At 41.6% G+C, this 23,714-nt stretch overlaps 1 protein-coding gene across 2 annotated transcripts in view; it reads left to right on the forward strand.

The window, feature by feature from the left end:
• Positions 1–23,714, forward strand: part of LOC145403609 (protein lifeguard 2-like) — a 52,622-nt gene that overhangs the window by 22,754 nt on the left and 6,154 nt on the right. Inside the window, exon 6 of one of the 2 annotated variants that reach the window (XM_080275285.1) lies at positions 5,316–5,467. In XM_080275285.1, coding sequence (XP_080131411.1) covers positions 5,316–5,462 — 147 coding nt within the window. In that variant the 3' untranslated portion in view covers positions 5,463–5,467. Of the gene's footprint in view, positions 1–5,315; positions 6,060–23,714 lie in introns of those variants that run through there. The other variant, XM_080275284.1, reaches the window with a different exon arrangement.

Genomic DNA, 23,714 nt, shown 5'->3' on the forward strand with positions numbered 1-23,714 from the left:
GAGAGGGCTTTCCCTCCGTGCTAAGGAATCTTTGTATGTGGCATGTGTTAGAGTGTAATGCTGTCTGGTAGTGACTCCTGGGCAGTAAAGGAAGAGGATATTGGCAGGCTCAGACGTACAGAAATGGCATTGATTAGGTGGGTGTGTAGTGCATCCTGGAGCGCAAGGCCTGTGGTTTACAATGGAAAAGTTGAGAGGTAGGATGGGACTGGAGTGTATTGGTGATGTGACGAAAAGAGTTAGGTTGAGATGGTTTGGGCATGTGGAGAGGATGGATGATGATAATTTGGTGCAGAAAGTGAGGTGTTAATGTTGGGGGTAGGGTAGTGAGAGGTCGACTGGGAAAGACCTAGGACGAGGTAATTGAGTGTGATCTCAGGGTTAAGGGACTAAATGGGGAAAGCTGTCAGAGATCAAGCAGCATGGAGAGCCGCCATTAGGTGACCAAGGCTGATGTATGCAAGCATGTTGGAGCCTCCAAAAATGAAATTAAAACGAACTATGAACGCAATTGAAATACTGGAGAAATTACCATAAGGGAGCAATAACAGTGAGGCTGACAACTAAAGCTTGATACATTCTTCAGGCTATTTGCAAGTACTTGTACCAATACTTGTAATAGTTCAGTGCCTCATACCCCAATGCCATCCATCGTACAGGCATGTCAGGATTTTCTTTCATCTCTTCAATTAAGGTAAAAATAATGCATGTTCCATATACAGCTTTAATTTTCAGTGTTTAGTACTGGTTTATAGATATATGGGTAGTGATTTAGAATTTTTTAAAAGTGTTCATTGGCAACTCTGGACCTGCGGCATCATCGTACGCTGTCTCCCTCCCATTGGTCTGTAGTTTCAGGGATATGATGCACTGTACCTTTTCTGACAACTGCACCTGCAACCACAACTGCTTAGTTGTACCATTCTAACAACTGTAGCTGCTTATGTACAGCTTTCTCGAACTGCAACTGCTCAGTAATACCATTTTGGCAACCATAAATGCAACTGTTCCAGCACATTTGTACTTTATTGACAACCACAACCACAGCTGCAGTAACCACCACAGAACTATGAAAATGTGACAGCTGTGACATAGCAAACCACAAAGAACACATTGCTTTGAATTCCTAGGAGGTGGCTGGTGACTTCTGATCATGTAATGCCGTTGATGGTTTAGTCATCCATCCTCTAATGTTTTGGATTGGTGTAGCCTCGCCTCAGGCCCCTGTACCCACCAGGGGTGCTGTAGGACTGTAAGTTACTGTTTTATTTATTTGACTGTGCATAGATGTACAAAATTATTCAGTTTTATTTTTTATTTTTTAAATTTGTTTTTTGCACCCATTGGAGCTTTTGCTGATCTTTATATTTTTTGCATGATTAACCCATTGGTGCCCAGGGTTCCCTTATGCATCATGGGATTCCTCTCTTAATTAACTTTTGACAGTGCCAATTCCATCCCTTTTAAAGGACTCCAGGCACTAATGGTGTAAGTTACAGGATTGAGTTTAAATTTTAGATTTCTGCATGATAAAGCATTTTTGTTTAGCAGCTTTTGTGGTATGTTTTATCTGCATTGACCTCAGTATGATGACATCTCTTGTTTTATTTGTACTGTCTCCAGATAATTTTATTCAGTATTGGGGACAGTCTTCAAAGTGAAGCAGTTTAGATATAGTCATCATTAATTCCTGTTATTTCAGTTAGATTATCAGGTGGAAACCTGATTAAAGTGAAGTGGATTTCATCATACCTAGGGGTTGAGTTGAATACTCGATATACATTTAACTTATCATCGTGTTGGTGGATGGTGGCAGCTGTCATCCATGCACTGGATATAATGCTATCTACTGCCTCCTTCATTTTCATCGTTCTTTTTCTTTATATGCTCTCCTCTCTTGTATTTCTGTCATCCATCCCACACTTTTTATTACTCCATTTCCCACTTCAGGTGGTTCTATGCTGTGTGACAAACCTGGTGGTTTCTTGTAACCCCGGAAACCATTTGTAGTGCTGGTTGGTAACCATAAACCCAAATAACAGGGTGATGTGGGCCTGCTAGGTATGCCCTTGCTAACTGAATGGAGAGACGTAAATGCGTGTTCATCCGGGAACCTAACCTCCACACTCTTCCTTACTCCTCACTGTGACAAATTGCTGTCTGCAACAGAGGAACATCGGTTCACTGCATGGGACGGCCTCGTAGAGGCAGTTGCTTACCTGCAGTTGATGGATATGCTTGGCCAGACAGACTGGGATTGCTCAACAATAACTTATTAACATCATCATCTTGATAATAACTATCCTCTTCCTGTTTAACACCACCACTACTATGTCATCATATCATCATCATAATAGTATCTCAGTAACCATCCTCCTTATTTACCACTACCATCATCACCGTATTGTTATTATTATTAATTATTATTATTACAGTATTTTTATTATTAGTAGTAGTATTATTACAGTAAACCCTCACATTACCGTACCCCATTAGACTAGATGTCAGATTTAATAATCACTTTGAACTTCCCAGGTAAAGTTTTGTACATACCAGATACTGTACTATCTGGCAGATCTGTTACATGGGGCATATGACACCGGCCTACTGGATCAAACTGGATTGTCTCCTGTGTGCTGGGTGTCTCAGAATGCAGTTACTAGCATTGGTGGCTTTTTTTTTTTTTTTTTTTTTTTTTTTTTTTTTTCCCCCCCCCATGGGCTAGTCATGAAGGAGTGTTATAAGAAGGGTGTGAAATTATGGGCCAGGTTAAAGGAAAATGGGTATAGTTTTCATATTGTTAACAGAATATGCTGTTTAACTCATTTGTAGTCCATTATGTACTTGAAATCCCACATCGGGAAGGGGCAGGCATCAAACTCACTGGATTATTGGCTGTACCGGATCAGGCTTCCCCTGAAATGATCCGGTAAGGAGAGGGTTTACTGTATTATTATTACTATAGTGTTATTATTACCAAAGCCTTCGGTGTTATCATCATTAAAACTCTGATGCTAATTCCACCATAGCTTTAATCAGTACTGTACTTTTATTTGGCATGTTTAAGACTTAGCACATTTTACCTTTTCCATTTTTATTCCTTATTGTTGTTTTGATCTCAGGTTTTACACTTTTTTAGTCACATGATGCACGGCTGTTGTAGTTATAACTTTGTTGTCCCATACAAACACTGCACAAGTGGGAAGTAATTCCACTTATGCAGTGTTTGTGATAAGTCGGTTGAGTGGGGGATAATGCTGATTTCACTTGCGCAGTGTCGGGGAGAGCACGTGGATATTGTCAGGCTTGAAATGCTTGATCTTGCTGGTGAGTCTCTTGAGTGTGCGGAAGAGTTTTGTTATTTGGGAGACACGTTAAGTGCTGGAGGTGGGGTAGGAACTCTGTGTCTAGAGTGAGGAGTGATTGGAAGAAGTTCAGGGAGCTGTTGCCTCTCCTGACGCTGAGAGGACTCTCCCTCTGTGCTAAAGGATCTTTGTATGCAGCATGTGTTAGGGTTGTAATGCTGTATGGTAGTGAGGCCTAGGCAGTAAAGGAAGAGGATATTCACTGGCCCAAATGTACAGAAATGACATTGATTAGGTGGATGTGCAGTGTGTCCTTTATTGCAAGGCCTGGGGGGGCTAAGTTTACGATGGAAAAGCTGGTAGGACAGGACTGGAGTGTTTTGGTGTTGTGATGATGAGAGGTAGATTTAGGTGGTTTGGACAAGTAGAGAAGATGGGGGATGACAGCTGGGTGAAGACAGTGAGAAGTATTAACGTTAGGGGTAGGGGTGTGAGAGTTATACAGAAAAAGACCTGGGATGAGGTCAGTGAGCATGACCACAGAGACAAGGGACTGAATAGGGAGGCTGCCAGATATTGAGCAGTATGGAAAACTGCCATTAGGTGACCAAGGCCATTGCATGCAAGCACATTGGAGCCTTTAAAAATGAAAACGAGTACTGTACTACTAATACAACTTTTAAATATGTTCATGTTATCCTGAATTATATTGTTCTTAGGAGAAGCCTTTCTAAGGAAGGGTCCAGAAAGCCAGAGAGAACTGAATAGACTGAGATACTAACCAAAGTTTACCCAGTTGAATGAGCCACATGGCCACACTTCAATCTCTCTTCAGCTTATTCAAGTAGTCTGGTTTTAGCCACTTTAAATACAAAGTATGACCCCCAAGGTTAAGTAAGTTTTGGAATTTGTATCTACTATAATAGTTTTTTTTATACTAACTTTAGCAGATTTTTTCTAGTCCAAATGCATTTGTATGATGGTTGCATGATTGAAATACAGAACTATCATTGTACTGAAACCATCAATGACTACTAAAAGTGTCATCATCCAGACCCCCCCCCCACACACACACAAGGATGGGGTGAGGTAGGATGCAAAAAGGAAGGAAAAAGAAGCACACTTCACAAATATCATGATTCAGTGAACTACTCACTGACACGTGGATTTAGTGTAATAGTTAAGAATAGGTAACTCTTTGAGTACAGTGGTGCACTGATTTCTTCACTTTATTTTAGCCATTTCCCGAGTCTAGTAACCAGCCCAGGAAAGACTTTTCAAATTGAAGGAGTTAAGTATAACATGAGGTGTTTTGTAATGCAAATAAAATTTAGTAGCAGCAGGAAAATACTAAATTAAGGTCTCAATGTGAGATGATTAACCCCATTAATGTGATAATTGTAGCCTCCACCCCCATAGGCTGCATGACTGTAGTCTAACCCCCCCCCCCTTTAGATTGCAAAATCTGTCATCATGTGTCTTCTTTAAATTTTACTCATATTTTCACTGTAGATTGTATGTGGTATTACAAAGTTTTTTACTACCATGTGCACTGATGTTTTTATTTTATTTTTTATGTGTTATTAATTTATTTGCCACAGTGTGATCTTTGTTCAGAACATAGTGCATGAGTCTGTGTATCATGTGACATAGTGAGCCCAATCCACTTCGTTATGATGACATCTTTATTTGAGAATATTCTTGCTGTCTCCAGATAGCTTATTCAGTTTACCATTATGGTACATGATTTTATTTGTCTTGTCATTGAACAGTTTTATTCACTGTTGGGGAGCCCCCAAGTGCTGAAGGAATCAAACCCTTTCAATTCAAAAGCCATCGGATTTAATGAATAGTACCTTGTGGTGATAGCAAGAATAAAATAAGAAAGATGTACTTTAACCATATTGAAGGGGTTGAGGTCTGCAAATGCCCTTCCTTTATGCTGCACATATATAATCACCAACATCGTGAATCCATCTTATCCACCTCCCTCCATCTTTCTGTTTGCAGTACCTGGTCTATGACACACAAATGATAGTGGGAGGCAGGAAGCACGAGCTCTCCCCAGAGGAGCACATTTACGGCGCTCTCACTCTCTACATGGACATCATCAACATATTCCTAGCACTCCTTCAACTCTTTGGAGGGAAGAGCTAGAGGAAGTGAGGAGGTTGATGCAAGATAATTAGGTTGAGAATTAAGGGCTGGAAGAAGGTAGACTTTTTCATCAGTTGGAGCAAAGTGGAAATTTAAATATAAAGTTTTTGGTGGGAGGACTAGGAAATGTGGGAGATTTTTGAGAGGTAGATGTGAGAAATAGGCTTATTTGGTGGGAAGAGTAAACAGGTTGCAGTAGAAGTTTGGAGAGTGGATCCAGGAATATCATCTTTCTTTTTAAATAAAGAACTTTGGGGGTGATGTGAAAGGTGGATGTAAGTAATGTTGTTAGGGGAAACTAAAAGAGTGTTGGTGTTGTATCTTAGTTCTGGATGAGGGCAGTAATAAGTAAAAGTTTAAGGGTATGAGGGATTTTGTTCTTCCTCAAAAAAAAATTTCAGGTTTATCAACAACCACCTTCCATTATTTTCTCAAAATCTATACAGTCTCTTCCACAAGTCAGTATTTCTTGTATACAACTTCCAAATGCTCCCATAATTCCTTTGTAAAAAAGCTTTACTTCTTGTGCCAGCTTAATTTATTCCTTACATCTGTCTATCTATTGTATTGTATAGCCAGACGCAATAATCCCATACAGGGTGACAGTTTGACTTTCAGTTAGTTGTGTTACGGAGATTTAGTGCCTGTCCCTGTAAAACAACTAACGTAAGTCAAACTTCCACACTTTATAGGATTATGGGATCTGGCTATAGGTAGATAGATGTGGGGTAAATTAAGCTGATACTAGGAGTCTAGATTTTTCAAAAAGGAATCATGGGAGAAATTTGGAAGTTGTATGCAAGAGACATTGACTGGTGAGAGTGACTATAAATTTGAGGAAGATAATGGAAGGTGGCCGTTGAAAAATGTGAAATTCATGACAGGAAGAGCTAAATGAGTTTTGTGAGAATGTAATAGGTGGAGGGAAGAAATATACTGTATGTCTATACTGTATTATTTAAGCCTGTGTGGTGATGGCAGGCCCTCAGTTGTTGACTGATATTTCTGAATCACCCGAGAAGAATAAACTGGAGGGGTTAGTAATAGCCTTCAGTACCCAAGAAAAATAGGTCTGTATTATTAAATCTTAAATGACAGAGGGCAAGGGAAGCCACCTTTTTTTTTTTTTTTTTTTTTTTTTTTTTTTTAATAAGCCTTTGTTGAAGATAGAACTGGAGAAGTTAGATATATAGCCATCATTAACCCTACCCCTTCAGCATGTCTCTTTAAGTAATTAAAATCATGTAATGTTAGGAAGATTATTTCACTCAGCTTAAGGGAGACAGAGTGAAGGTGTTAAGGATGTTTTGTATGGAAGATAGGAAGGTGAAGATACAAATTCGTGAAATAGAGGAACTTTGTACAGTTGTGGTCAATAATTCTGTTACTCCCTTTTTTCTGTGCCAAATCTGGTGATCTTGCTCAATAACTGGATCAATCAAGTGTGTTGGAAGGATTGGAATCTCACTTCATTAGTTTCTCTAGACTTTCCTAACATATCTTGCTGAACTAATCAGTACAAAAAATCCTCATTATGTTTGTAAGACTGAAGTAAAATGATAAAAATTGTCAGTCAAACCTCCTTTTGTACCTGTAAGTCTGTTTTGCCAGTTACCTCCAAATTACAGTATCAGTTGAATGGAAAACATTGGAACATCACCAACATTTAATGAGGATGCAATATAATATTCAGATGTGTTGGAAGGCTTGTAATCTAACTTCATTTGTTCTATAACACTGTCATTACATAACACTCAGGTTCTTATGACTCGCTCAGCGAACTAAAATTGTCTGGTCTTAGTTGGAATAGAATCCTAGCATTGCTGCAATCACGAGACAATTAATAAACTAGTCAATATTAAACAGACTATCTAACCAGTATTAATCAAACGGGTTGGTTGAAATCTCACTTCCTGCTTTTCTTTCCTTATCTTTTACTCATAGAATAGTTTTGTTTGTGATAACCTCTCCTACAGTGAACAGCCTTGAAGGACTTTGGTGTTCCTTGTACCTGTTCATTAGTTTGGGAATCCTAAATGTGTAAAAGAACTATTGCCTATGACTGTACACAACAGGGTTACATCCCTCAAACTTGAATCTCCCGAGTGGTTGAATCTCCTAACCCATTCTTTACCTGATATAGTTTATTTCTGCTTCACCCAGACAGTTTTATTTAACTTAGGAAAGCTTTCCATATTCAAAGGGTTATTGAGAAAAATCTTTTAAGCTAAATAAAATTACTTGAACATAGAAGAAGAAAATAGTGTTAGTGAAGGGATGTAGTTTATAAGAACGAACTTTGTTGTGGGAGTGTTTAACATCTAGGATAAACCTGAATTTTATCTGGAATGAACAAATGTGTGTCCCATTTCATGAGACACTCTGCAGGTAATTGCTGCTCTACTACAAGCTTGTTTCGTAGTCAAGATTGTGGATGCACTCACCTCACCCCCCATCCCGTAAAGTAGGAAAGCAGTGATAATATGATGATTATTATATTTCGTTTACAGTGCCTGAGGCATTTCAGTTCTTGTTGTTTTCCGTTTAGCCTTTTCTGCCACATGTACTGTGTAGTTACTTAAGGCTACTTAAGTATGTACCCTAGTTTTGTGTATATGCAAATACTTTTCAGGAAAATGAAACTGGTTCTGAGCTTTCGTCTGTTTTTTAGATGTCATTGGGAATTTAATCCACTCATTAATAACTCATATATTCTGTCTCAACAACTGATTACTTTGGAATTTTTTGCATAATGCTGTAGGAATATTAGGGCTCATGGGAATAATTTTATTCCATCCCCCTTCAAGCCCAAAAGTCCCCTTTTGTGCCCTTCAACCCACCAGGTCACTGTGTTACTAAGCCGCAGTTACAGTTGCTAGAATTCCTTTGCTAGCCCTGTGGTCTGAATAGAGAAAAGTTTCCCTCCCCCGAGAATGAAAATTACAGCCACTGCCACGTAAATCCTGCAGGAGTTAGGTCGAAGTTGGTGGAGTTCGAGTATCAGACCACTTAAAATGGTCAGAACATGCATAGTAATTTAAAGTATTCCAAGCAAATTTTGTTACGAGGTGAGTGGAATTTAGAATGACTCAAAACTCCAGTTTCAGTTTCCATAGAGTATTTATCTATAACATGTGTACTTGATTTTGTATCTTTTTGCATCAATATATATTGAGCTGTCACTTCCTGCACCACTGTCAGTCCCAGCAATACCCAGAAATTGAAACTACAGTATATGTTATTGGTATCTCAAGCACATTGTTTAACCATAGTGTTACCATAGCATGGAATCATGGTTACCCAGTGTTATTGTGCTTGCATCTTATTCTTTGGTACCCTTGGTCTTGCTTCAAAATCTTGCCATGGCACACATTTGGAGTGAGTGCAATTGGTATGTCTAGTTCACGTGCTTGTGGTCCAGTGGTTAGAACACCCTAGTTAGAGTGGCAGCCTTGCTATATTCATAGGTACAGCAATCAAGAGGTGGATAGATTCCCCCCCCCTCCCCCTTCCCTTAACTGTTCTTATGTACGGTTTGTGAGGCTTTGAACACAAGGGGTCGGATTCACAGAACATAAGGCACCAAATCCCCTACCATTGTCTGAAGGTAAGGGACTGAGGCTGATATAGTTATTCACAGAGCATGGCTACAGCCATCTGGCAGCAGTATCTGGCGCCACAAGTTAAGCACAGGGAGGACATACCATACCTTAACCTACACCACAACACGGAAACGACGTGTTTGTTTGTGACCCCTTGGCCCATTGCTAGCCTCTGGCCACCTTCCACTCTAATCAGTGTTATTAAATCATTAAGGCAACCACTACTGTAATAAAATAAGTGCCATAATCATTTTTGTGCTGTAGGAAGTCTTGAGATTGCCTGATCTTTGGTATGATAACAGGAATATGTATTAAATGGAAGTAGCAGAGGAAAAGCCATCTTTCAGTTCTTCAAGCAGACATGGGCTTATTTTTTTCGCCCTTCATTTTGCCATTGGCTTAAATAATGAGTTAGTTTTGTACTTCCTTGCATTAGTTGACAGACGAACTTTGTGTTTATATTGTGGAACCAAACAGCTCATGAGAAATTCTTCCTGATTGGTTGATTGTGCCAAAGGTCTGCTTATAAGAGCCTCTCTTGTTTCTTGGGCAGAAATCAGCTGGTACAGCAGATTTGAGGTGGATACAGTTTGTGAAATGGGTAAGGTGCTGTCAAAATCTGTAATGAATACGAAATTGCAGTGCATATTATGGTGCCTTAATAGTGCATAATCTGAGTTATTGAATTTAAGTTGGATTCCTCAGCTTGCAAACATGTTAGTGAATCCGGCTCCAGAGTTCTACTCGAATCAAAGGTTGTGGTATCACTGTATTGTAGGTATTTTAAGGAGTGGTTTATATTATTTATCTGATTATAACATAGAGCTTTGGATATTATACTTAACACACAGATGGTACATAGGAATGCTTATGAAAAACACACACACACACACACACACACACGAGTGGTGCAGTTGATAGAGCACTTGACTCCCAATTCAGGTGACCAGAGTTCGAGCCCCATTCAGACCGTGCTGCTTTCATGTGTGAGGTGAGCTCTCACCTGCCAACTTTGGCTCAAGGCATGCCGTGGTGGAAGACCCGCAAAGGTTTTAAACACAGCGGGGTAAAGATTTAGGTGGTTGGTCCCCATGTGCCTACACCTCACTTCAGCCTCGGAGAGGCATGGTAGTGTGTTGGCATTCCTCAGGAGCAACCAGGGTCAGCCTGGTGACCCCCTTATGTTAGGACATTAGATTAAGGACTTATGTATTTTTAGCCACTGGCTGCGATGAATAAATAAACTAAAATATATTATTACTATTATTATTATTATTATTATTACACACACACACACACACACACACACACACACACACACTGCTCGCTGGTGCAGTGGTAACGTTCTCGCTTGCCAACTGGTGGACGGGAGTTCGCGCCTCACTCAGGTTGCGAAAAGTTTCACTGACGAAGTGGGTGGTTACTGTCCCCCTCGAGCAAGGGGACGGGTGTGTGCTTGTGTGAAGGTCACAGCCTTGCCCTTAGATCGGACTATATGAGCTCTCAGCTCCCTTCCGGGAGGGTAAAAGCTGATGATCACGACCATCAAGTGATCCTGACCGACCTGGTGAATTACACACACACACACACACACAGTGTCAACATCACTTGTCCTCACACAATCAGTGCATTTCAGAAGACAATTTTGGGGGAACACATAAGAACACAGTAAGTTACTAACCTCTGGTTCCTTATTCCTTGCATAAAAAAGAAAAACATGTCTGTTGTGAATGATGATATAGCCTGTTCATTATATGACTTTCCCATTAGCTATCCTTTTTATTCTACATTCCAGGTTGTTAAATTTTGTTTAAAGTCTTTTGGCCATGGCATTTCAGATTTGAGAGTTGATATTGTACTTTTATATCCTGGTCAGTAGTTCATACTACCTAGGGGCAGACATTTATGAGGGTGCAGCAATGTCCCTTCATGCATCTCATTCATTCACATCCTGTTAAGATTCACTGGCTGAATGCATACACACTCTCACGCAAACAAATTCTGTCCTTTCAGCAACAGATATTCAGATGCAATTCATACATTACACTTCAGAAGCTTTATACACCAATGATTGGGTGGAGGTTGGTCTTTTGTGCAGTGACAGTGTAGTTGTTCAGGACTGTGGCTCATTTGCCTTCCAAGACTTATCACACAGCTTGGACATATACAGATTAGTGGAGCTGCCTGTCCCTGCCACACATGTTAGCAAGCCCCTCCACATACAACAGTACATACATCTAAATATGTGTATAGTCAACCAAAAAAGTATCGGTCCTCTTATTGTGTGTGTCATTCAGAGACATGACAAAGTATTGTGATGTATGGGCCACCTTGAGATTAAAAGTGCAAATATCAGTCTGTGACCAGAAATTTAAAGAACCTTAACATAGGTGTTGTATTTTTTGAGGCAGCAGGTTAACAGAGTCATGTGTGTACAGATCTCACTCATTTTCATATCCTTTAAGCCCCAGGGACATGATACTGTTTTGGTTGACTGTACACATACTCGCACATATGCCATTGAATCACACAGGTAACTAGAGGTTTGGGGGTTACTCTTGCTCCCTCAGCTCCTTCAGTTCAGTGATGTTTTCACTGAATTCATGTTATCTGAAAATAATTTTGTTTACCTAAAGTAGACTTTGCATTAGTAAAGAGTTTTATTAAGGCTTTTTCTGTCCATCCAATTGAAAGTCTTCTTTAAGCTAAATAAAAGCACCCAAAGGGAGTAAGAATGAAATATAAAATATATCATTGGACTTAATGGGTTAAATGTTGTGGACTACAAAATCCTACGTAGCCTTGTGTTCCTGTAACTTAACAGAGGTAGTATGGGCTTTACTTACTGCCACCATCCATACTTCATAGTATCTTAAAAATTAATTAATATTAATATTTGTATAAATTGTATTATCATTATTTTCCTCGTTATATACTGCATACAAATTATATAGAATATTGGAAATTTCACATATGACCACCCAAAGAATGTGTATTTACAGCTGCAAGGCTGCTTACTTAATAAACAGTTTATTATCATTCTTATTTTTATAATGACTATTATAATAGGTACCTGGTGATTTAGTGGCTAGAATGCCCCATTTGGAGTGGTGACTGCTTTTTTCACATGGGTTCAGTCCCCAAGAGGTGCTTGGAGATTTTTTTCATACACAATAATGCTGTTTTTTCAGTTTTACAATGCTACCTGTGGGAGTAGGTTTGTTATGTACTGGCACATAATTTACATTGTTTTACATGTGCATTGATTTTATAGTGACCAGTGGGCCATAGTCTTGTTGGTTTAGGCGACTTTTCATAGCATTTGTTCTTATTCACTTCTCCTTAATATCGTTGTATATGATATCCATGCAAATTGTTAGCATTACAAAGCTCTGGGAGGAAGGTAGAGTCCCGGAGGATTGGAAGTCAGGTATAATTATTCCCTTGTACAAAGGAAAAGGGGAAAAAGAAGTGTGTGGTAATCATAGGGGCATTTGTCTTCTTAGTATAATAGGAAAAGTGTATGGTAGGTTACTTATAGACAGAGTTAGAGAAAGAACAGAGAAATTAGTTGGAGAAGAACAGGGAGGCTTTAGGAAGGGAAGAGGTTGTGTAGATCAGATATTCATTCTTAGATCTTTAGTGGAAAAGTTTCTAGAGAAGGGAAAGAAGTTGTATGCGGCTTTCATGGATTTGGAGAAAGCATATGACAGGGTGGATAGACAAGGATTGTGGAAAGTGTTAAGAATGTATGGAGTAGATGGGAAGTTGTTGAATGCTGTGAAGAGTATGTACGATGGTGCGAAGGCTGCAGTGCGTGTGGATGGTGAACTAAGTGAATTTTTCTCTGTGAAAGTTGGTTTGAAACAGGGATGTGTCATGTCTCCATGGTTGTTCAATCTGTACATGGATGGGGTAATAAAAGAGGTATAAGGTAGGGTAGTGGATGTTGGAGTGGCCCTGGTGAGAGAGGATAGTGTTTGGAAACTCCCTGTACTGTTGTTTGCAGATGATACTGTGTTGTTGAGTAAAGACGAAGGGGAGCTGCAAGGCTTGGTGGATGAGTTTGAGAGAGTGTGTAAGAAACGGAACCTAAAGGTGAATGTAGGGAAGAGTAAAGTGATGGTCTTTGAGAGAGGTGAAGTCAGTGAATGTACAGCAAGGTTGGATGGTGAGGAATTGGAAAATGTGAGTATGTTTAAGTATTTGGGTAGTGTGATGAGTAAGGATGGAGGTTTGGAGGGTGAAGTGCTTGAAAGGGTACAGCAGGGAAGAAAGGTTGCTGGTTCCTTAAAAGCAGTGATAAGAAACAGGGAAGTGAGCATGGAAGTAAAAAAGTTACTACATGACAGTATTGTGATACCAACTCTAACGTACGGAAGTGAAGCTTGGACATTGTTGGAAGGACACAAGTCAAGAGTGAGAGCAGTGGAAATGAGTTATTTAAGAGGAGCCTGTGGAGTCACGTGGAGAGACAGGCTGACGAATGAGGATATAAAGGAGCGTTGTGGTGTGGATGTGGATGTGATAGGAAGCGTTGTGAGGAACACACTGAGGTGGTTTGGCCATGTGGAGAGGATGGAGGGTGAAAGATTGACGAAGAGAGTGTATGTGAGTGAGGTGGAGGGTGGAAGAGGGAGGGGGAGACCGAGGATGAGATGGAGGGATGGGGTGGAGAGGTATATGAGAGAGGGGGGGGTGAGTTGGGAGCAGGGCAGTGAAATGGCGGGGGACAGGGCGACTTGGAGGCGATTTGTTTGTGGCCACCCCAAACGGGATTGAGGCGTCTGGCAATAGATAGACAAAGCTCTTGCAATGGTTGGAGGAATCATGTGTCTGTGGTTCAAGGCCAAGATATGCTTGAGGTTTTTCCATTTATGAAATCCTGCTAAGGAGGTTGAGCTCTCTCGTAGAACTTTAATCCCTTTGCCATGATGACGTACTCTGTGCATCATTTCTAGGCAGTAGGAGCGTACGAGGACGTACCCAGGATGTCAAAAGCCAATGCTTTACTATTGGGATAGCAGAGGGTTGTCTAAAGCTTCCTAGCTCCTGCTACATGGATATTGTACTGGTGGGAAGATAAGCTCGTAGTTAAGCACTCTCTAGAGGGTCCAGAGAGTTAAAAAGAATAGTTGTTCATCCCTCCCCCCTTTATATCATCATCATCATCTAATCTAATATAGTAGGCTCGCACAGTGCGCGATTCGCATTGTGCGTGAGTGACCAAAAATCATAACCAAAAACCTTGAATGCATGAGTTTACCGCAGAGAACGCAAGGCAGAGGCAAGGAGTGGCTCAAAAATACCATTTTCTATTAGTGCGCGACCACCCCTCACACAGCGCGTCACGTGTCGTCATGTTGATGCCCGATACCAGGCAGAGTCAAGTTAAGCAGCCTAGTGTGATGGAAGGCAGGACTGAGCTGTGTATGTCAAACATAAGCAAGATCCTTGCTGCAGCGGATAAGCTCAAGGAAGAGGTGAAGGAACAGGAAGTGAGCAACCTAAGAACGAAGGAACTTCTGGTTGGTATCGACAAACTCTTCCGTTTCTACACAGACAGGCACAGGGAAGAAATAAACAGGAGAAGACAGATGCTCATAACAAGTTACACACAGCAGGCTCAAGTTGGTGAAATTGCGGAACCAGCGACATCGTCTGCTCCTGTTCCTGTTGAGGATGCAATGTCAGAAATGTCAGCATTGCACTTCAAAGGGTTTATGGCCGAAATGAGTGACTTTGATGCTCCTGGGGAAGGTGCTCAAGAGGAGTCTGTGGAGGGAAGTGTTGGTGCGGTGGGGGGTGCGGCACTGTAAGTGTTGCCGCGCCACAGAACCCCTGTTATTTAAGGTCATCAGGCCTGTTGTCTACTGTTGTTAAGGTGACTACCCATATATTTGTTATTGTAGCTATATCTGTAGTACAGTGTCTGAAAAATATGACCTTTATTATGTCTCTAAGGGCCAAAAAATGTCCAGGTGTGAGGGGGTACCGCCCATATGTAGTTATTCCCATAACATTATGTATTCTCAGTGCGCGAGGTCGTGGACTGCCCAATCTCTCGCGCACTGTGCGAGCCTACTGTATATATATGTATATATATGAAGTGTATGAAGATTTAGTATTATCAGTATTGCTAAAACAGAGTTTGATTTGCAGCAGCACCAAAAATTAGGTAAATACTTGTTTACTCAGCATTCATTCAGTTTTAAGAGGATAATGGCCAACAGGAGTATGAGTGGTCTGAATATTGTTTGAAAATAATGGTAAGGAATGGTTTAATCCCATATACAAATCTACAGTACATATAAGAATTATTGCAGTGGTACTATTGGATATATTTGCTGCAGTTAATTTTGTGTATACATTACAGTGTGCTAATACTGTATTTGCTATTTATAATACTGAAGGCTTGATTGAATTGATTCTACTGAAAAGTATTGTATTCATTCTGCAGTTTAGCAGCCTCCAATCATATCTATTTTATTTAATGCTGGTAGCTTTTGTGCCTTGTGTATGTGAATGCCATTACTTGTGTAGTATCTCAGCCAGATGTACAAGTCTTATTCTGTTTACGCATATATATACTGTACCAGATATGCCTGCATAACCTAATACCCTTTAGTTTTCTTGTGTTTTTCATGGTTGTTTCTGGTTATGATCTGTTGTGTCACTGTAATGTAAAACTTATTTTTATTGGTGTGAAATATTGTATTACCGTAATTATTTATCAAGTTATTGGTTGATATTAAGAGAATCTATAGACATTTACATAGCTGTGTATGAATGACTAATAAAATGCAGTGTTGCAGGTCTCCAATATGATATATTTTTTGTCTGACACTATACAGTACAGAAGGTTTCCATTGTAAGTTATCTCTTTGGTTGTTTCGGTTTTTATATGCGGTAGGAATGTGTCCCTTTGGTTACCGTAGTCATTTTGTTTTCACCTGATGGAACTGTGCCACACCCACAACTTTAACACTGAATGAAATTTGATGAACCTCTTGTGAGGTAGTAATTACTTTTCTTGAATAATATACCCTTTTTTACTTTAACCTGGCCTGAAATTGACATCTCTTCATGAATGCTGAGTTGTGATAAGGGGTCAACAATAGAATACAACACTAGTCACAAAGAAGTGCAGTGCAAAGGATGTAGAGCTGTAGTAGGGTCGTTTTCTGTCATTGAGATATTTGAACTAAGCTACAAAAAAATGGAAATGTAGGCTAAGTTAGTATAAAAGAACTATAGTCCAATCCATCCTCTAATTTGACAACATTTGGCCATCAATTAAACTGGAAGGAAATAGGTATCTTCATTAGATTAGAAAAAAAAAATACATTGTAGTGAGGGAACCATCTTGATGTAGCTAGAGTGTACAAGAGAAAAGTTGGCACCCCACTTGTCATGAAAGAAAAACAGACTTCCCTTAACCCTTAGACTGCTAAGAATCGTCTCAGACTAAAAGGTGTTAATTGCTTAGAGTTTTAGATGTACGAATACTGTACGAGAAAAGGTTATTCAGGGTATTTTGAAGATATTAACCCCTAAAACGCGGATCGTCGCGTTTGCGACGCTCGGCCTTAAGGGCAGGACGGCGGGTCGTCGCGTTTGCGATTTTAGTAAATTTTGAATAACCGCGGGCAAGCAGGCTCCAGCTGGTATTGTCTATCAGTACCACCATCCTCTAGCTACAACTAGCATACTTTACCTTTGTACTACTGACCTCAGTTGTTGCCAAATATCGCGTTTTCCCCCCGTACCCCCCCTACCACGGCCCGGCCAGCCTGGCTGTGATACATGGCAGCGCTCTGAGCGCTCAGAACTGTAAATCTGCGATCTCCTCTCACAAGCAGTTTATGCTACTAGGAAACGCCTGTTTCCCCAGTTGTAACACTAGCTTTTGCCTCTGTTTAGTGTCAGTTTACTGCAGGCTTTCAAAGTGAGATTATGGCGAGTTCTGGCTCTTCCCAGTCAGTGCAAGCGGCCGACAGGAACGAGAATAAAGTGGCGGACGTAAGGCAGAATAAAAAGCGCGCCGTGGTGATCTTTTGGGAAGTAATATGATTGAAAATAATGTAGTATACATGTTTTTAGCTGTGAAAATGGAAATGTTTGTTGAGTGATGGGAAGACCGCCGCCACAGTGCATGTTGGCCGTACGCTCCGTTGATTTTAGCCTTATTTTCAGTGCTTATTGTACAAATACGGATTCCTAACTACCTTTACGTTGTAGTATAAAGTTTACTGTGACAGAATGAGGCTGTGGTAGAGGGGAAACCGGGTTGCTGGAGGTGTGAAAGTGAAAATTTGGTTACCCAACTTTGCAAGTCTCCACAAGTCCTTGGGTAGTCCACGAAGGCTCAACACCTGTCTCTGGAGAAAGCTGAATGTAAGTACTATCTGCCATACCAAGTATAATGTTCTAGGGTTAATCTCTGATTTTTGGCGAATATTTTCCTACAGGTACTCAGACCGCGATACAACCCCGCCACTTGGGGGGGATCGACTGTAAACACCCGCGTTTTAGGGGTTAACTGCAAGGATTCCTCTCAAACTCATGTTAAAGAATTGCTGGCCTTAAAGCTGATTTGTTCATGTTCCCAAATTTACTATACCAATTGTATGCAAAAAATTGTGATAGACAATACAACTTGTCACTGATTTATTTAACCGAATCACCACCTGAGTGTATAGTAATTGCCAGTACAGTTGCAGCCAGTAGCTCCTTGACGTCATCTTAGAACCATGTCAATGCCTTATTGGTTTGTGGCCCCAGAGGTATAAAGGAATATGTTTATTGACTGAGACCTCCCCCCCCAACATCTTGAAAATGTCAAAACCTAATGAAGTTTTACAAGTGTGCTATGTTTCAGAGAGCTGGAATATCGCTGCATTAGTTTGATGACCATCATTGGTAATGTTAATACCACTGCATAATCACCTGAATAATCCAGGTATGATGGAGAGGGAGAAAGAGGAAGAGCGATAATCAGGAGAGTGAAGGACTGAAAAAGCTTAGCGATGAATCTGTGATTTCCATCCAGAGGAGGGAGCAAGGCATCAGAATTGGTGACAGTGATAGATTTCTGTGGTGATAATGATAGTTTCCTGTAATTTACTGTGGCTTTGGCACTGGCGAGGACTCCATACTTGGTGCCACTGTGCACCCTAGGTGGAGTAAATGTGGCATCCACCCTCGTATTTCTGTGCACCTCACCATGGAAAGGACCTTAGTCTGATCCTGGTGATGTGCTGTGTACCACATGGGAGCTCCAATGCCCTACATGATATGTGTACTGTGCTATGTTTGTTGGATGACCCCACAGAAGCAGTTGCTTACCTGTAATCGACTGGTTTTCTCAGCCAGAGAGATGAGTTAAGCAACAGTAGCAACCATGAATTTAATTCTCACAGCCCAGGGATTGGTTTTGTATGTACAACCAGACAATATTATTTAGCTAGTGAGAGGTGTCTCGTATTCCAGGGATTAGTGAAGGCTACATATAACCCCATCAGATAAAAAACTTAAATGAATATAATATTGTCTAGAGATGACAAGAATAAAATAATTATATAGGTACATCATAGGAGGAGTTCATAGCGAATAAAAAGCATCAATAAAAGCAACTTATGGCTTGGACTTACAACACACATTGTATATATTTTTGGTTAATTGATTTCAGTCTGTAATCAAGATAGTTTCCATATCCTTTCTGTTGGAGAGGTTCTGGCACATAACTGATAAACATTATATTTTTGTTTATATGCCTGTCAGTTATCCAATCCTTTTTAGCCCCATCAGGAGCATAGGACTGCAAGACAAGGCTACTCGGTTCCAACACTTAAGGCAAGGATAACCAACCTTGCTCAGCTTAGAGTAACATTACATGAGCGATAAACACTAATTATTCCTTGGATGTAGACCCTTACAGGCCTCATCCGGTTGGAGCACCTTAACAAACTTGGCCACCAGGCATTATCCTGTTTCATTCATGATAAATTATTCAATCGCCTTAGGAAAGATGCCAGACTTTTCCACTTTTATTGCAATACATATAATCACTTACTCTGATGATGTCAGATTTCACTGTGCATGCTACCTCACAATGATTTTATTCCACATAAATGGGTCTTTGAATTCAAGGGTTAAATAAAGCCTTCATTAACCTCCTCATTTCAAGAGCCCTTTTGTGAGCTGCATAAAATCTGAAAACATTGAAGTAATGTCCATAGTATAAGGGAGTCAAGCTCATTAAAAGTGAGGGATCATTTCAATACAAATGTTAAATGAAGAGACAAATGTTATTAGTCTGTTGTGTGTGTGTGTGTGTGTGTGTGTAGAATAATGTGAAACTTGAAACTTTCCCTGAACCCTCATTTGATATAGCGATAAATGAGTGTGTGAGTCACTACTGAACCTAGCCACCATTTCTTGCATCACCTTCATCCCTGCCTCATGTCACTGCCTCAGTATTTTTTGACAGGTTCTATTGTAAACACACCTTCGCATGACTGTGTTCAGGTACCCACCACCTCCACTTCGATCATGCCTTCATCATTTGTGTACATCCTGGTCAGATCCCTTGTGGCTACTCATGGTTAAGTCATTGTACCTGTGGCATTACTGTAATTATATATAACACTTTCAGCTCAAGCACATGTGTTGTACTCTGACTAATGCAAGAAGAAGCTGAAAGAAAATGTTCCAGAGTGGAGGAGTTCAAATTTTGGAAAGATTTTTTGTTCTTTCCCGACTGGGCTAGTGAATTTAGCAACCTGGTGAGATGGTGGCCACTGACTTGGTGTCAGGCTGAACCAGGTCTCTCACTGCAGTTTCTTTAGGTGGATTAATGGTTAAAGTGACTCGGCCTTACAGCTGTGCATAAGTTCAGTCACCAAAAGGTAACTACGGATCTTTCAATTATGGACAGCCACAAAAGAGTGCAGGCGAGTATTCTACCTTTAAATGTACTGTACTTAGTTATGGTAGCCTAACCTTTGGCCTCTTGCTTTTGAAAGGGAGTAAACAGGTTTGGTTGTTACCATCCTCCAGCAGCTGATGGAGGAAAAATTGCTGGATGGTTTTTGGCTTCACTATACTGTATATATATATATACATATATATATTTCCCCGGAGAAATAAAACAGACTGGACTTACACGAGAGGAGGGGCATTTATTGCTGTATTGGGTACTCAACTAAGTACAGTAATCACTCTAATATCCGGACGCCCAATAACCGAACATCCCCACTAACCGAACCTTATCGTCCTGGGATCAAACATTCCCAAAATGGTCCGAAAATCCAAAAAAATTGGAAAAAAAACCGATTTTTTGCCGTCCGTAATTTGAACTTGCAGCGGCAGCGCCGCGTGAGAGCATTGTTTTGGTTCGTCATTCCTCCGACGTCCGATAGAGCGCCGCTGCATCATCCCCACTTCCCGCCTGTCTCTCACCGCGACTGGACCTGCGCTGTTCGTCATGGCTGCCCACGTGCTCGCTTTTGTGGTGGTGCCGTACTTGCTGCAAGGCCTCCTGCTGCTCTCTGCCCTACTCTTAGTGTGTGTGTGATGATGGCCCCGCCTCCTGAGAAAAGGAAGAGAGTGGTGTTGACTCTGGAGAAGAAACGGGAGATATTGGAGAAGGTTGATGCGGGTTGGTCTTCCTCGCATTCTCCGCGAGTTCAACCTGGCCCGGTCGACTTTGTTTGATATCAAGCGTTCCCGAGACAAGCTCATGCAGTACACGGCTGACTTCTCGTCGAGAAGCAAACGCAACGTGGAGAGGAAGGTTATGTTTACTCCCAAGTATGCAGAGATCGACCGCTCCACGTTGATTTGGTATCGACAGCAACGTGCAGCTGGTGTGATGGTACGTGGAACGGAGCTGAAGGCTGCTGCTGAGAAGTTTGCAAGGCTTCACGACGCCCTAGACTTCAAGGCATCCGAGGGTTGGCTCTTCTTCGCGTTCAAGTTGCGACATGGCCTTACTAACCGTAAAGCACATGGCGAAGCATTGGGCGCTAACGAGATGGAGTGGACGAGTTTCGGCACAAGGTGAAAGGCTTGATCGACAGGGAGGGCCTCACTCTCGGTCAAGTCTATAACGCTGACGAAACTGGCCTATTCTATCGCTCGGTGCCAACGAACACTCTCGCCGATGAGACGGAGAAGCGTGTACCTGGCCGCAAGCTTTCTAAAGGAACGGATATCTGCTTTGTGTTGTGCCAATGCTAACGGCATGCACCGGCTTAAGCCCGTTATTGTTGGCCGTGCAAAGCAGCCTCGGTGCCTTCGTGGGGTGATGGATGTCCTTCCTGTCGTATGGTACCATTCTTTGAAAGCATGGTTCACAGCTGTGATTTTCAAAGACTGGTTTCACCATCACTTCGTCAAGGAGGTCATACATTACCAGACGAAGACACTGGGAATTCCTCGCGACCAGGTAAAGGCTCTCCTTCTCCTCGACAATGCACCTGCCCACCCGTGCGACAAGGACTTGGTTGCTGAGAATGGCCGATAGGTGCATGTTTCTGCCACTCAATACGACTGCTCTCATTCAACCAATGGACCAAGGAGTGATCGTGGCAACAAAGCGCCTGTACCGTCGGAAGTTCCTGGACGAGGTGATGGTGGTTCTCGAGGACGAGGACGAGCGCAGGGAAGGCCGTGACACTCGAGGCAAGCGGACTTTGGAAAACCTTCGCCGCTACAACATCAAGTCTGCGTTGTACAACTGGGCTAGTGCATGGAAGGAAGTCCCTGTGAAAACTCTTGAAAATGGTTGGTCTCGTCTGCTTCTCGGAACAGATGTGGAGTGCGATTTCCTAGGGTTTGACGTGGATGACTTCCATGCACGGCTGGCGTACGCACGGCGCGATGTTGATGTGGACGATGTTCGTGAGTGGTTGGACGACGACGAGGGCGATCCTGGGTATCAGACGTTGTCTGATATCGAGATCGCGTCTTCGGTTGCTGGTGTCAGTCCCGAACTTGAAGATTCCGACGACGAAGGCGATGATGATGCAGACTCCGCCCAGCAGGACACTACTCCAGCCATCCCAGCTGAGCGCACTCCGGGAACATCTAGAGTTCGTCCTAGACTACCTGGAACACCCGGACTGCGACAGGGAGATGGGGCCCTTGGGACTCGTGGAGGAAGTGCGTGCTTTCCGGCAGCGCATCATCAATCGCCAGAATCGTCGGTCCTTGCGTCAGTCAACGATTGACAGTTTTTTCAGGCCCGTGACCCCGCTGTGCCAAGCCCTGGTTCCACTCCCGTTGCCTCCCCAAGTCAGGCCCTCATGCTCCGAGCCACAGCCGTGCACATCAGCTACAGTGGAGTCACCGCTCGACGTGAGTTTTGCGGCTGTCTTCAGAGTCTTCTGTAGTCGGTACGCCATCACCACTACCCACCGATGCACCCCTTGGACGCCTGCCAGTGATACTCTCGGGCTCTGACAGTGAATAAACAGCAAGAACTTCTCCACTAGACCACACGGGAATTTTGAGTGTTGTGCAGTGAAAAAAACGGTGTGTTGTGTTAAGGTTTTCAAGTTGGGAGAAAAGACTAAGTAGAAAAGAAATTTAACGTAACTAACCTTCTTTGTTTTGGCTTTGGAAACTTAAAAAACTTGGGAAAAGTTAATGTGCAACACTTAAATTTAATGGAACATTATTTGGACTAAAGTGAACACTGTGAAAAGAACGGACTTCTGTGTGTTAGTGACTAAGTTCAGTGCAAGACTTCAGGAAGAGTGTAGTGCAAGTGCTTCAGGAAATCGTTCTTACTGTCAGAGTCCGAGAGGAGGCGGTTATTCATCGAGGTGGCCAGGGACTTGCTGTAAGTAGCCAAAATGTTTCATGTTGTACTATTTTCCATACTATATTTACCAGAATGTTTCATATTGTATTTTTTCCCATACTATACTTACCAGAAAGTGTCATACTGTACTTCTTTCCATACTAAACTTACCTCATGCATGTGCAGTAGGAATGGGTTTTTCAGAGTTCGGTTAGGTTCGGTTAGGTTAGGTTCGGTTAGAGTCCATAAGTACCAGAATGTTTATTAATGTATGAACATACTTCTAAACCCACATTTTATGTGTCTATTGCATTTATTTCAGTCATTTATGTGCCTTATTGGTGTGATTTGGGTGTTAAATAGGTGCTATGCATGTCCGGAGGGAGTTGTATAGGTGTTTCTCTGTGTTAGGGTCCGTAAGTACAAGTCCATAAGCTGGGGCCCAATATCCGGACAAAACCAATATCCGAACCTACCGATGGCTCTATTGATCCGGATATTGGAGTGATTACTGTAAATGAATTTGTATGTTGAAGTGGTTAATATTAACAATACTGACTTACTAGTGCTACATTTGCCCTTCAGCCAGTGTTTCATTGCATTATAACTTCTAAGACATTGTGGGTATGTGATATCTAAAGATGGTGAGGAATTGGAAAATGTGAGTACGTTTAAGTACTTGGGTAGTGTGATGAGTAAGGATGGAGGTTTGGAGGATGAAATGTGTGACAGGGTACAGCAGGGAAGAAAGGTTGCTGGTTCTTTGAAAGCAGTGATAAGAAACAGGGAAGTGAGCATGGAAGTGAAAAAGTTACTACATGACAGTATTGTGATACCAAC

Source organism: Coenobita brevimanus, chromosome 61, assembly GCF_032717465.1.
Source record: "Coenobita brevimanus isolate Jiangsu-jjx chromosome 61, ASM3271746v2, whole genome shotgun sequence".
Classification (NCBI taxonomy): Eukaryota; Metazoa; Arthropoda; class Malacostraca; order Decapoda; family Coenobitidae; genus Coenobita; species Coenobita brevimanus.